Raw genomic sequence first — 14,985 nt, 5'->3', positions numbered from 1 at the left:
TTGCAGCACGCTAATTATATATCAACGTCTGTATTAGTTACGTCCACAAAGTCCAGTTACCAGGTTCAAGGACATGTGCCGAGCTGCCAGTCAGCTTTTGCACATTTCTTAAATATGAATGAAATTCAAGCAGGTCTCTGGGGGAACATCTAATATGAAACACAGAGACCAATATAAATGGAGATGGAGAACTTAAAGGAAACAATATGAAATTACACAGAGGCAACATGAAACTTCAAGTTATGATGCATTCAATGCATGCATTCAATGATTAAGGTGCAGCGGGAATTGTATACGTCCTCAAAAGTTACCATCCACACTCGCGTCCTTAGGGAGCCTCAGCAAAACACAGGAAATTGACTGAGAAAGGAAATGCACAGCACCATGAAGCCAGGTGGCCAGTCCAGAAGGGAACGAAGAGGCTACAGACATGGCGGTGCGGGAAAATCCCCAAACAATAACCCCCGCCAGGCTTGCTGCAGGTGGACATGAATTTGCAGGATACTGGCGATAAAAATAGACACGTATGCCTTTGGTGGAAGATGTGTAGAACAATTAGTGACTAACACCCATAAAATGTAAAAATAGTACAACTGTTGTTACTGTTATTTGAAAAAGCAAATGTGGCCATAGAGTATTGCCTGGCTTAACTTGAATGCAGTTTCCATAATCACCCAGGTTGTGACTGTGAAAGTTCTGACAGGTTTGCTTTGTAGGGAGATTGGCAGAATATGGGAACTGTGGGCTCCCTATGTGCACTTCTCAAGGGAGGGAGCTGATTCCTCAGTTTCTATAGTAGGAGGTGGGTCAGTGACACCCAAGACCAACTGAAGAGGTGCAGAATAGGAATGTTAGCTAGATACAAGGGCATAAGTGCTACAAGGGATAGTGAGAATTCCAGAGAGTAGATACATCTGGCTTCAGCGATTAGGAGTGGAAAGGTCACAAGTCGGGTCTTAATTTGCAATCTGTGACCACTAGAATCTATTTTATTCCATTGTTTGAGTTCTAAAGCTGGGACTGCTTTTATCTTTCTTGTAGGTCATGTACAGTCTGTGGTGGTAAAATTCCTAACAATCATTGGATCCGACATGGTTTAAATCATAGACATAATTTCACAGGAAAAACACCCTCAGTTAACCCTCAAAAATAATTATGAAATTTTAGTGAAAGCTGTGTAGAATGTAAAAATTAGGTATTTTTTTTTTGTTGTTTTCTGAACTTCCCAGATACGGTTCACTTAGCTGCCATTATATTTAAGCAGAAAACATTTTAAATTAGTTTTCAAGGGAATTGATATTTCTTAGTTGAAACTACATAAAATATGTAGGAGCCAGGGAAACATAAGACACATATAAATATGGTACACTGGGACTGTTTAACCTTTTATTCTCCATTGTCTTTGTCTATATGTTCATATAATAAGTAGTAGGAAAATGTTTCTTTATAACTAACAACTTTGGGTCCCCAAACGGCTGTATATAAAGGTGCCTGCCACCAAGTCTAACCGTTACACGAATGCTATAGCATGTGAACACCCATAAACATACACGCACAATAAAGATACTAGTAAAATGTAGTTTTACAATTAATAGTCATTTGGTGGGGATGTTTTCATAGAATGTACAAGTCCTGGGTTCAGTCCCCAGCACCATATAAACCAGATGTGCGGTGCATACCAGAAATTATAGGACTCTGGAAGTGGAGCTGGAGGACCAGAATTTCAAGGTCATCCTCTGCTACCTGCTGGGTTCTAAGCTAGCCTGGTCTACTTGACATCTTCTCTAAAACAAACAAACAAACAAGAAACAAAAACAAGGAAAAAAGAAAGAAAAGAAAAAGTAAGTAAAAAAAATAAGAAAAGAGAGAGAAAGAAAAGAGAAAACAAAAATATAATGCAGATTCCAGGCTCTCAAACATAAGGAAGACACATGGGTTCCACACAGAGTGTCCGGGAAAAGCATTCCAGTACTTCAGATACTAGAATAGAACTGAATAACCTAATGGCTGACTCAGGAAATTTGAGGGTAAGAGAAGTGATGAGGGGATGTCATGAGAAATTTGAGGGTATAGTAGTGATGAGGGGGTGTCATGGAAGGCTTCATCTTTGGAATTTACTATTTAGCAGCAAAAAACTAAACTGAAAACAAAAGTGATTCTTAACTTTTTCAAGCTAACAATGTTATTTTTATAATTCATTCATCAAACCTTTATCTTTATGAGCATAGGCCACTGGGGATTCACTGAAGGAGACTGAGTGCTGGCCCTCCTACAGCTGGCTTGAAGTACTGTGAAATGCCAACTCAGGGAAGGCCAGGTGAAGGTGTGGTTTGCTGCATGTAGGGTCTTAGTGAGGCGGTGTGGGTCAATAGCTAGAGCAGAGATTCAAAGGAAGTAAAAGATAACCAGGCAGCCATCTTGAGAGAAACAGTCTTGGTAGAGGCCATAATCAACCTTTCCAGCCTGATATTGGAGCCGGCTAGCATAATCAAGGAATAAAAGAGAAGCTAGAACAGCTGAGTCATAGGAGTGGAGGGGTGGGGGACAGGTAAGATGAAGGGGTACAAGAGGGAGGACCAGCAGGTCTGGTTGGGTGGGCCTAGTTAGGATTTGGGATTCATCTGAATCAGATGAAAGAGGATTGGAGTATTTCTCAAAGAGAACATGACATATGATTAAGCATTGCTTTCCCATTGCTTAGGATTGAACCCAGGGCTTTATATATGCCAGGCAAAGTTCCTACCACTACCATACTCTCCTATGCTCAACACAGTCCTGTTGTGACTGGAAACCATTATTCTGGCTGCTGTGCGGAGAATGCGGAAGACAATGCTAGAAGCAGAGACCTCCTGAGACAAATGGTGAAGTAGCAGTGGGCAGACAGACATTAGAGCTGGCATTTTCTAAGGCATGACCAATGGTCCCTGTGTATAGATGGTGTAGGGACTACAACCCTGGAGCCCCAAAATGTGAGCCTTTTCCACCTTGTTCATCTGAAGGTCAAAGAGTTTCAGCTTGCTCCAAGTTGTTAAGAACAGCTGTGGCTACATACCCTGACCTGGGGTGTGGTCACCTGGTGTTTTGGACGTTAAGATGCCCCTACAGGTAGATCCGCTCCACCATGACCGAGGGTCATAGAATTCAAGCACACTTTTACTTCTTCTTTTGAATTAAAAGGTTTGACCAAGGGAGGGGCTGCCTTCAGGATACTTGGTCTAGGGTGGGTTCACTGCTTAAACAGCAGAATGCTTTTCTCAGGAGTTGATGACTTGATGTTTCAAGTACTAAAGCAAGTAGCAATTCTGGTTGTCCTCTGTATCATGTGAAAACAGTCTTTTGTCTTCTTCCCCTTTTTGTATCATGGTATAAAAGTGTGTGGAAAATTAAAGGCAGGCGATTTCAGTATTGACTGGGGCTCCCTCTCGGTACTGTCCTATGTTCCTCCCTCTCGGTACTATCCTGTGTTTCTCCCTCTCGGTACTGTCCTATGTTTCTCCCTCTCGGTACTATCCTGTGTTTCTACCTCTCGGTACTGTCCTATGTTTCTGTTTTGTTATTTTCACTCGTGTCTTCATTCTCTTATTTTCCTAATCCCCGTGCCCCTACCCTGGTAAGTGGTGTACCCATTGAAGCTGGTCTCTGATATACAACTCCCAAACAAACACCAACAATATTCCCTTCAGTCAATAGAAATATTATTTAGTAAGATAAGGAAGAGTGAGGAGTCCAGGCATGGTGGCACACACCTTTAAACCCTGAACTCAGGAGGAAGAGGTGGGTGGATTTCTAACTTTGAGCCTAGATTGGTCTACAGACCAAATCCCAGGACAGCCAGGGCTACACAATGAAACACTATCTTAAAACAAAACAAAACAAAACAAAAAAGACTGAAGAAGGGAGCAGGAATAGTAGAGAAATGTACTAACATTAATTCCATTTGGCAGTCTATTAGTCTATACATAGTTATATCAATAAGTACAAATATGCATACACAAAAATCGTTGGTACACACACACACATACACAGTCAACACACTTCCCAGTCTAAAACACATTTGTTGTTCATCCTCATGGGTCTCATTTGCTTTCTTCCACTAAGGGAAGCTAATAATGCTGAGGGCATGGCTTTCACATTTGAAGTTGGCAACACGGCAGGCTTTCTACCCAGGGTACCTGAATGCCTCTGGCAGGGAATGAGCTTACACAGGAACACTCATCTGCTTAAGCCTCACTGGTTCCTGTGCTGAGACCGATGAAGTTTGCCTGTGTGCTTAGCCATGACCTGCTTATTCTCTTTTGTTGTATGTAATGATAGTTTGCTCTGAAAACTTCTCCATTGTATGACTTTTGTGCGTGCAGTGACAGATGACCGTCTCTGAAAGCAGTTAGTGGTGATTTTGTTCTATCTTAGTTATCCAGACTTGGTCTGAAATGCAGTTGGATAGGTGGTAACCATTTCATTGAGTTTTCATATTACTACTTCTGGTGAATACACTCCACACACAATGGAACACAGTGCCCAATCTGGAGAGAAGACTTACTATGAGGTGCTCGTTGTCACAGGATGGATAGTTGCTCAGCCTCAAGTTGGTAAAGGTCAGGATGACCCTCCTGCCTTCTGGTACAGTGATTGTCCACTCGCAGATCCAGGCATGAGGATTTGGGTTTGGGTAGTTGGGAGATGTAAATCTTCCAGTAGGGCCATATAAGTTCCCACCACACACTGAAAGACAGAATGAACAAATTTAATCAAAATATCTTTCAGAAGGAACATTTTTAAAATTACCCATCTAGGCAAATTATTGGTCATGTTTTTGTCTCCATGTATATGATAATGCTTATCTATATTCATTTCTTGACTTCTTATATTCACATCTGTATTCAGTTCTTGGTTCTGTCAAAACCTGACATTTGATTCCATGGGAAAGAGTCCACTGGCAGCATTTAAATCATTATTAGAACCCAGGAAGTATGAGAGACTCATAAATACAGCAAACTTAGGAAGGCTAACGTCATTATTCTCTTTTTCAACAGGACCTTTATTTGATCGGCATTCATCAGGGTATTTAGGAACGTAGTTCTTGATAGTTCTAGGGCATTACAGTGTACCAATTTCTCAAGATGGGTTTTACAGACAAGCCACGTCTCCATTCTGCATCTCTCACGATACAAGTTACTTTCCTTTGTGACATTTAATCCAGCTGCAAGTTTTCATTAATTGGTGACTGTTTAATTAGTACCCGCCTTTCAACTTCTCATAAGTCAAGAAGGGAGAGTCACATTTTCTTTTTCCCATTTTTATAGCAGTACCCAGTGCAGCCCCTATCCTCTAAGATATCAGTCCCCTTCTGATGAGTCACCGAACTCACCTTCTCTGCTGGACTTAAACTGCAGCCTAAATCCTGAGGCAGTGACAGAGCCATCTGTGACAAACCTGATGGAAGCAACATTGCCAGATGTGTCGACACTGCTAGGAACGGAGTTTCCACAATACCGGCCCAAAGTATTTCCTGTAAGAGTCAAATAATTAATTATGTGCATGCCCAGGTGACTTATTTCTGTTAATATTTACTTAAGTTGTTTTACATGAACAAAGAAAACCCTAAAAGACAATCTTTTGTCCATGAAGAAATAGCAACCACTGTTACGAAAATCATGAACAAAACTCAACATATTCAAATATATGCAGATGTTTAAAGAGTGGAGCCAATTAGGGTAAGTCTTTCTCAGTCTAATGAGGAAGGCTTGTGAGCATGGTTATGATACAAGGGCCTCTCACACTGTTATATGATATACACCGCATTCCCCTCTCCTGCTGCTTCAGGAGACTCCTCCCGTAACCTCATGTGGCATATTAGGGTATGCACAGGAGGATGCTGTCCCCATACACGGCTCTTTCAGTGTGCTCTCCAAAATAATTACAGGCCGGCTCTAACGATAATGAGCATCCATTGTAATCTGTTAGAATCACGGAAAAGGACTGCTAGTCTTGCTCAGAGCTTATGAACCTGTATTTCTCTAATGATATCAGACACACCTTTGTCTTTCTCAAAGCAAAGATGCTTCAGATCTTGAACAAGTTGGTTAAGAAATAAACATCCCCAAAGAAAGTAGTATTCCACTAACCAGCGGTATGGTTTTCCCAGATCTCCACAAAGTCTTTTGCACAACCAGGGGAACTCTGAAGATTAAAATCTTCAAAACGGATGGTGAGGTAGTGTCCTGGGAGGCCCCGGAGATGCCACTGACAAAACAAATTGTTTGGATACGCAAGGGTTGGGTATCCAATGCTCTCGATGACTCCACTCTCCCCTGAGATTGTTCCTCCACACGGGGCTACAAAACACACACACACACACACACAAATGATATTCAATTATGGATTATTTTTATGATTAAACCAGTGTAATTTAAAACTTTTAGGAGCCAAATTTGTAACATGAGAGGGCCTGTTTGTTTGTGTTTTCTTTTTCCTGCCCGGTTCCTCACAGCCAGTTTGTTGGGGTTTTCTGTCCTGCCCGGCCTCCCAGCTGTTTAGTCCCAGAGAAAAATCACACACGAGATCTCTATAAGTTACAATGCTGATTGGTTCATTAGGTCAGGCTACTTATTAGCTAACTCTCTCATCTTGATTAACCCATTTTTCTGATCTATGTTAGCCATGTGGCTCAGTACCTTTTTTAGTGGGGCAGCTCACATCCTGCTGCTTTGGTGATCTGGGCAGGAGTAAGAGGAATCAGCTTCCTCCTCCCTAGAATTCTCCTGCTCTCCTTGCATCATTTCCACTTTCTGTCTAGTTTTCCCGCCTACATCTCCTGCCTGGCCAATCAGCGTTTATTTAAAACATGACTGACAGAATACAGACAATTCTCCCACACCACAAATTAATATTAGCAGAAGTTGTAAAATTTGAAAATGTTTGCTTAAACTTTCCTGATTATTTGAAATCGACTTTGGATGGAAAGAAAGATACTCCAAGCCTACTCAGTGCGAGAAATGGAAGATGACTATGGAAAGTCAAATTCTGCAACGTCACATCTATTCTCTTAGGACAACATGTAAGAGCTATTGTGTGTATGTAAATTACATCCAGGAAGCAACTGGAAGTTTAATAAGGCCTGCCTGGCATCTTCTGCTGCTGATTCCAAATATTATCGACATCTTCTGGAAGGGGAAAGGGCTGACTGGCAACTGCTGGTGTCTACCTCTCTAGGATAAATTTAAACACACACTGCACTGTAGTATATGATTTCTTAGGACTTTAAAATTCCTATTCAGTTATTGTTTATCAATGGATGTGACAGCTGCATTATCCTACATACAGTATATCTTAGGATACAAGGTAATTTGTGCAGATTAAATATTGTTAAAACTAGACTTTCTGATTGTGCTCTTTTTGAGACTTCAGATCCACCAGACACATGTGATACATGGTATTATATACTTCGAGTGAATCTTCAATATGTGTGTTTATGGCTCATTTTTTGAATAAAGAAATCAAAGTCCAGGGGAAGTTTTCATTAAGTGACTAGCATGGCATTAAGATTCAGGAGGAAAAGTCTAGAATATTCCATGGATGCTGTTTGATGTTCTAAGTCATTGTCCAAGTGCAGTTGTTGGATCACTAAGGAATTTTATTATTTGCAAGGGCATTGTATTTATTTCATGGTAAGAGAAATAAAGCTTGATATAACTGAAAATGCTTTTTATACACAGTCAGGAAAATATAAAATACTAAAGTAATAATAAAAGTTACATTTTAGCATAATACAAAGTAACTTAAACCTGGTGATGACATTGTGAGCTTATGTGTAACCTTCTCCTTCCTAGTCTTAAAATCAGGCAGATGAGAGGCATGGCATGCTTAGGCATCAGTGTTTCCCGGTACCATTGCCTTCCGAGTTGAAAATAAAGCATTACCTATAGAATACTTGGCCTTGAATCCCATGAAGCTGGAACCATCCTCAGTGTGGAATTTCAAGTACATAAGTTCTCTTGAGGATACCCAGTTACTAGGCAAAGAGCCCCCACACAATTTGGAAAGCAGCGGTGCATTTGAGTCAACTCCATCGCGCAACTCAAGGTAGCTCGAAGAACAGCTAGCAGAAAGAAATTATTAAGTTTACAAAACCAGTTACTTTGATTTATTTTGTCAGTCAAGACCTCTTTCTTCAAGGACAATGTTTAATCACCATTTCTGTTCTATAAAACAACATGACCACGTCTCTTTAAGCTTCATGGCATTTTTAAACGCCGTATTTTTCCTAACGACAGTATAACCTTCTGTGAGTTCCTGAAGAAGACAGCTTTTTATACTGGGAGATAGTTACTTACATATTCTGTATTTGTCTCATAAACATAAAAGTCATTTTAGATGAACTATGGATTCAACTAAAGGAGAATTTGTCAGACATGATATTTGAATATATTTCACGTAAGATCAACCTCTCTTGGAAGTCCCATGACTTTGGCTACTGAAGGGCATAGATGCACTCTGTACGTTCAGAAAAGAAGACAAGCTTTTACTAATGTTTTCTAATAAAGTTAAAGTAGAGAATCCATGCCAATTTCTGGAAAAACAAATTGTATTCAGTGTCTTAAAATGATGATCAGAAGCTCTGTTGTGACATGGATTCATTCATGCAAACATAGGTGTGTCAGCCTGTAATGTTGCTTTGTTTTCACAGACTATGTAGTTTTCCCCATAGTCATACATGCTCTCTAAAATACGATCCTTCAAGGATCCTGATGCAATCGAGACTGGGAAATTGTAGAGTACTTGCTTAGGTTGTTTGTGACACTGGTGGCCTCTAGTGCCGTGCCATCCAAATTCTTATTTGTTAAGCAGATATTTATTATTTGTGACACTTAATATGAGGTCAGAAAAAAAATACTTATCTATCAGAGATTGTATTTTTCCTGTGGAAGAAGAACAAATGAAATCACCCTCAGGGTCTCTTGGAGGGTGTGTTGAGGTTCAGGAGGAGAGTAGCTGCCAGGCAAGGATTTGAGGCTTCAGACATTTACTTATCTCTTTGTCTCTACATTTTTCTGGGCAATGGGTACCACAGAGCATAGAAGACATAAGTTGTCTTCAGACATGACAGCTGAAATAATATTAACTTTGGGTTGGAGGAACTTTAAAATGTAGGTGACCTACCTGGGTGTTTCTTCAATATGGAATTGATCTTCAAATTGGAGCTGTATACTTTTGCCAGAAGGAGCTTCTAAGATCCAAATGCATTCAGCATGCTGGGGATAGTTAGCAGGGTAGTTGGGGGAGGTCACGTATCCATCAGAATTGGCATCGTGAATGTAGATATTGCCCCCGCAGGCTGCCAAGAAACAGTTAAGTCACTCTACGGTCTGATGAATGAGAACAAAATCAGCTACCATAACTGTTGTGTAAGTCAACTTGTCTTTACTTGTCCTCTCAATTTTGTCGTTTATCAGAATTATCTTCATGCTTTTTTTAAGCAAGTAAATTCTGGAATTCCTATAAAACAAGCCACCATGTATGTCCCTCTTTATTCTGTCAAACTATGTATTCTTCTATTTTTGTTAGGTTGGGCATTTAGTTTTGAAATATGTGTATGTGTGGGGATTGCTTTTGCTTGTTTATCTGCTTTTAAATTTAATTTATTTTTTACTTTATTTGTATGGGTGTTTTGCCTACATATATGTCTGTGTACTACATGCATGCCGGGTGCCATTTGAGGCCAGAAGAGAGCATCATATCCCCTGGAAATGGAGTTGCAGAGAGTTGTGAGGCGTCATATGGGTGTTGGGATTTGAACTTTGGTCCTCTGGAAAAGCAACTAGTGAAACTAGTGCTCTTAACCACTGATCCATCTCTCTAGCCCATTTGTTTGCCTTTTGAGAGAGTCTTGGCTAAGCCCCATCTGTCCATGTCACTGAGGCTGCCTTGAATTGCCGAATCTCTTATATCCATCTCCCACCAACGGGGATTATAGACACTTACCACGATGCTTGCAGATTATCTATTCGAATTGAAAATTTTATATTTCACTAAAGTTAACAAAATTATCATGCAAAATATTTGCAGCATCACATGAACATGTAAACTGAAGATCTATGAGGCTGATTGGATGATTAGAACTTCTAGGCTGGCAGAGCTGGGCTGTTGTAGTCTGGAGTCAAATCATCTTGGGCTGTCTTTAGCCTCCTTAATAGACATTTATTGTCCACATGTGTTTGCTCTAACATCCATTCTCATGGCTATAAGGTCAATCCTTTTGAAATATACTAGTAGATCTTTAGCTTCACCAACCCAAAGGCTAAAAATGTCATCATGAGCACCTGAGGCCAATATAAATTTCCTTTCTTTGTTATGAGCCACCTGCCCGTTGTTCCCACCAATGCATATGAAAAGTGCCTTGATCTAGTACTCTCTTTTTTCCGTTACTATAAAAGTTTCCTGAAGACATCACTATGTTGGAACATAGCATTTGAGGACAGCCTGATTCTGTTTTCCTTGATGATGATCATTCATATTTGGAATCCAGAAAGAAGATCTGTTCCCTTTTATCTGAGAATTTCTGCATCAATAAATGCAAACCCATCACTTAGTGGAGTGAGGAAGTAAGCAAGCAGCCATCAATTCCCACTGAAAGCTCAGATCAGGGAGCTTTCACTTACTGCAGGCCTGTGATCTCAATATGTTAAAAAATAACAAACAAACCTAAGCAGGGCTGGGAAGAGGACTCGCTGGGTAAAAACGTTTGCAATTCAAAGCTTATGAAGTTAAATTCAGATTCCTAGGGGGGTTGTTTGTTTGTTTGTTTTTTGTTTGTTTTTGTAAAATCCAGAAGTGATAGCAAGGGGCAGCATGCATGTGTAACCCCAGAACTAGAGTGAAAGAGGAAGGAGAGCCGGGGGAACCTCTGGATGCTTGGCCAATTGGAGTACACAGTGCACAGGGCAGTGGCAAACAGCAAAAGAGACTCTGCCTCAAAAACAGAGGACATTAAGGACTATTACTCTAGATCAGCAGTTCTCAACTTGTGGGTTGAGGCCCTTTGCGGGGGGGCGGGCAGAATGGCCCTTCTACAGGGGTCACCTAAGACCATTGGAAAATACAAATATTTACATTAAGATTCATCACAATAGCAAAATTACAGTTATGAAGCAGCAATGAAAACAATTTTACAGTTGAGGTCTCCATAGCATGAGGGTCAGTCTGGCGCTTTGTGTGCACCTAGTTCTTACGCATGCTCCTCTCTCCCTTCTCTCCACTCCCACCTCCAAGTGACCCGAAACCCACCGAATACCCTACTTATACCATCTTTCAACATGGCCTCTTCTCACCTTCTTGCTGACATTGCCTTAGTTTGGGACACAACAGTTTTTTTCTGAATTACTCTTTCATTTGGGTTCTTACTTCATTTTTCCAATCATGCTGCTATGTTAATGCTTCTGTTCCGGTCCAGCCATGACACTTTGAATTTAAATCTTTCAGTGTCTCCCCATAAGCATCTGGTAATCCCTTATCCTTAGGTCTTACTAAAGGCCCTTAGCATTGTGACCCACATGTGGCTCATCATCACATTCACCTCCTTTTGACCCTGTTCTCCATCACACTAAATTTTTGCAAATTTTTGAACTGTCTTCTAAAGCTGAGATGTCTCATGCTGTCGCATTGTTCTTTGCTAAAGTATAAAACTCTGTTCTCTCTGTTTCTTCTCTGATTCCATCAGTTGGATAGATGTTTCTCTCTGTGGTTGCAAATCCTGGAGCATCTCTCCATCTGGAACTTACTATGTTGTACAATAACTGTCTCTACTTGTCTGTCTCCTTCATTGTATGGAGCCTCTGGATGGAATTTGGTAATGCATGCAGGGTGAAGCTCTTTCTAAATGTTCAGCTGACTAATGAACAAGCCATTTAATCAGGTGAGAATAAAAGACATTTCACACAGTGCCATAGAAATCTCAATCAACTACAGCGAAGAGAAGTCTCTGGGGAAAGGAGGTAAAAAGCTCAGCAAGGGACGCCAAGAGCTATTCATGCGAAACATAATTTAAGACACGGGAAATGGTACGAGGTAGACACGATGGGAAGAGCCAGGGAGAAGTCTGGCTTTAGTAAGTAGGAGGAGACAGGCCGAGCATAGCCATATTGCTGGGGCTACCCCCAAATAGTTTTTAAAACCAAAAGACCTTCGTTTTGATCTCAATATTAAGGACAGCCATGTGTGTAAGGAAAGGCAGGGACACAACAATGACCACTGGCATGGATGCACGACTGCTGGGCCCAGGAAAGAACTAAGAAGGAAATACACTGAGTACATCAGAACTGCCACAGAGTTAGGATTAATCCTAGCGTTAACACAGTAGGAAAGTGGGTCTTGCAGGGAGGTCAAACCACTGTGAATACCAACATGAAGGCAGTGAGGTAAGAGAAAATGCCAGCCTCCATAAGCACTGCAGCTGTCCTCAGAGCTGTTAACAGATCCCTGTACATCGGAGCTTAATGCACTATGAACATACTGTGACTGAACATACTGCTGGTCTTGAGCCTTGCTAAAGTTATTAAATGCTTTGGGGGGAATAATTAACGAAGTATAGAAATGATGCCTGAAAGTATAGTCTTGGGGGGAATAATTAATATTTTCACTTCTTTCTTTTTTCCTAAATAAAAAAATGATGATATCATTCTGAACTCTCTCACAACTGAGATAATGTGTAATAAGACAGAAGGTTTCTATTGGGCATGGTGGTATGTGTTTATAGTTCTAGAAATTGGGATATCAAGGGAGAAGGATCAGGGATTCAAGGGTCTTCAGCTATACAGCGAATTCCTGGCTACCTTGGGCTCTGTGAAACCCTATTTTAGACAGTAGTAGTAGTAGCAGCAGCAGCAGCAGCAGCAGCAGCAGCAGCAATACCAGCAACAAGAACAAAAACCCATGGTTCCATTAAGATCAATGTACCTTTTGAAGCATATTTGAGAATCTAGGACTAAGGTCACATAATCATTCAAGATATTGAATTTTGGGAGACAAACAGAGATTTAGTTGTGCTGTTTACCCTCCACTGACATTTAGTTAAATGCTATTAAAAAGCAAATGTTATGAAAATCAAAGCATCCCAGTAAAACTAAATACAAGTATAATTAAACATAACAGTAAGGGTGATTACTTAACGATTGCTGCTGCAATACAATAATACATGAGTAATAACTAAGTTAGTATTAATAGAATCATAGGTTAGTGTTCACTATAAAGGAAGAACAGTGATGATGAAGAAGAGCGATCAAAGCCTTTATTATGGTAAAGTAACTAAGTTTAACTTAGACATTTCATCATGGAAAGGGGCCCATTAAGATTAGTTCATTTTCGACATGTTTGCCAGTAATTGGAAAAAAAATAAACAATACAAAACCAATAACTTGGAAAACACAAAGCCTCATTTTACTTACCTGAAAAGTAGAAATAACTATAATATACTTTCCTTTAAAAAGCATCCTGCTAAAGAGTTAATGTACGTAGCATAGTCTAAGTCCTAGATTGATCAAGACCTGTTCTTGTTAATACTAACACTTTAACCTAAGAAAACTTCGCATTTTTCCCCTAAAATGTGTATCAACAAAAATCAAACAATCTCAGGAACAATATAAAGTTCTCAGAGGAAATACTTACCTAAACTCTTTGCCTCATATCTGATCTTAAATCCTTGCCCACCATTACTATTATCAGAAATGAACTGAACAAACAGTTCATTGTCTGAGGTGAACAGAGTTGATGGAGTATAAATTCCACAGAAATGGCCATTTCCTCCAGAGGGTCCCAAGGGTGGAGAATGGATATTTGGTCCATTTCTTAACTGGAAAGAGATTAAAATTGTGCAAATTATATTCCAAAAGAATGTTAGAAGTCCTATCAATTTATATACTAAGAATGTTAAATTAAGTCTGCAGAGACAGTTAACGACAAAGAGTAACAAGCATGACCTACCACCAAGTAATCCCCCTGGCTGCAAGAAGAGTCTCTATTTTGAATCTGGAAAGGCTGCTCAAAATGGACAGCGATGGTCAGACCACTCTGGACCAGAACATGCCAGGAGCAGTTGAGATTGGGAATGTAGAGGTCTGGGTACTTGGGCGATGTGATAATCCCTCTGTCTGCATGCAAATATCCACCACAGCCTTCCCAAGAAGAAAAAGAAAGGTAGGTTATTTAAATAATATTGACAACGAGGTGTTTATGCTTCTCTCCCTTCCCCCCACCCCCAACTTGGGATTTTTCAAAATGTAAGCGACAGATGAGAAATTTGACACTAATGGGAATCAAAGTATGAGAAATGATTAGAGACACAACTACTAAATGTGCACACACTGGTGGATACCCACGGTGCGGAGGTCAAGATTTGAGTCATGGAGAGAAGACCATTTACTTTCACAAAAGCTGGCTTTCCAGAGGTAGAAGACATGTTAAAAACAAATGTATACTCTGTGAAATAGCAGTAAGTCCAAGAAAGAAAAATGAAGGGATGAGGGGGTAATGTACTCTGTTGCAGGAAGTTAGAGAGGTGGATGTCTGAGCAGAGACCTGGATGGAATAAGGAATCAAACTGGGTGAGCTTAGAGAAGACAAACAATGCGGTCAAGAGAACAGTATAAAGACCTGATGTGGTAAGTGGGGTCTCACTGGGACTTGAACTAGATGAGGTCACATGAAGAACTCAGAAAGTAGCTTGGTGAAGTTATGTAAGAAGCAGAGTAGACTTATTCTTCTATGTAAGACTGGAAAGGTTTTGGAGATCATCTGTGTATATATCATCTGTCTGTCTTTGTGTCTATCCATCTGTCAATCCATCAACCACCTATCTATCTAGTTATCTAAATATCTATCCATTTATCACCTATCAATTATGTGTATCTATCTATCTATCTATCTATCTATCTATCTATCTATCCATCCATCCATTTATCTATCACCTATCAATCATGTATGTATGTATGTATG

At 40.2% G+C, this 14,985-nt stretch overlaps 1 protein-coding gene across 1 annotated transcript in view; it reads right to left on the bottom strand.

The window, feature by feature from the left end:
- The window catches only part of Cubn (cubilin), a 207,081-nt gene that overhangs the window by 57,347 nt on the left and 134,749 nt on the right, over positions 1–14,985 (bottom strand). Inside the window, exons 42-48 of the mRNA XM_087896351.1 lie at positions 13,975–14,165; positions 13,660–13,843; positions 9,160–9,334; positions 7,920–8,098; positions 6,126–6,335; positions 5,369–5,509; positions 4,541–4,722 (exon numbers count right to left, since the gene is read on the bottom strand). Of these exons, the coding sequence (XP_087752477.1) occupies positions 4,541–4,722; positions 5,369–5,509; positions 6,126–6,335; positions 7,920–8,098; positions 9,160–9,334; positions 13,660–13,843; positions 13,975–14,165 (1,262 nt within the window). The remainder of the gene's footprint in view (positions 1–4,540; positions 4,723–5,368; positions 5,510–6,125; positions 6,336–7,919; positions 8,099–9,159; positions 9,335–13,659; positions 13,844–13,974; positions 14,166–14,985) is intronic.

The sequence above is a fragment of the Myodes glareolus genome, chromosome 14 (genome assembly GCF_982192425.1).
Source record: "Myodes glareolus chromosome 14, mMyoGla1.1, whole genome shotgun sequence".
Taxonomy (NCBI): Eukaryota; Metazoa; Chordata; class Mammalia; order Rodentia; family Cricetidae; genus Myodes; species Myodes glareolus.
The sequence above is the reverse complement of the archived record's forward strand: the minus strand, read 5'-3'. Positions and strand labels throughout refer to the sequence as shown.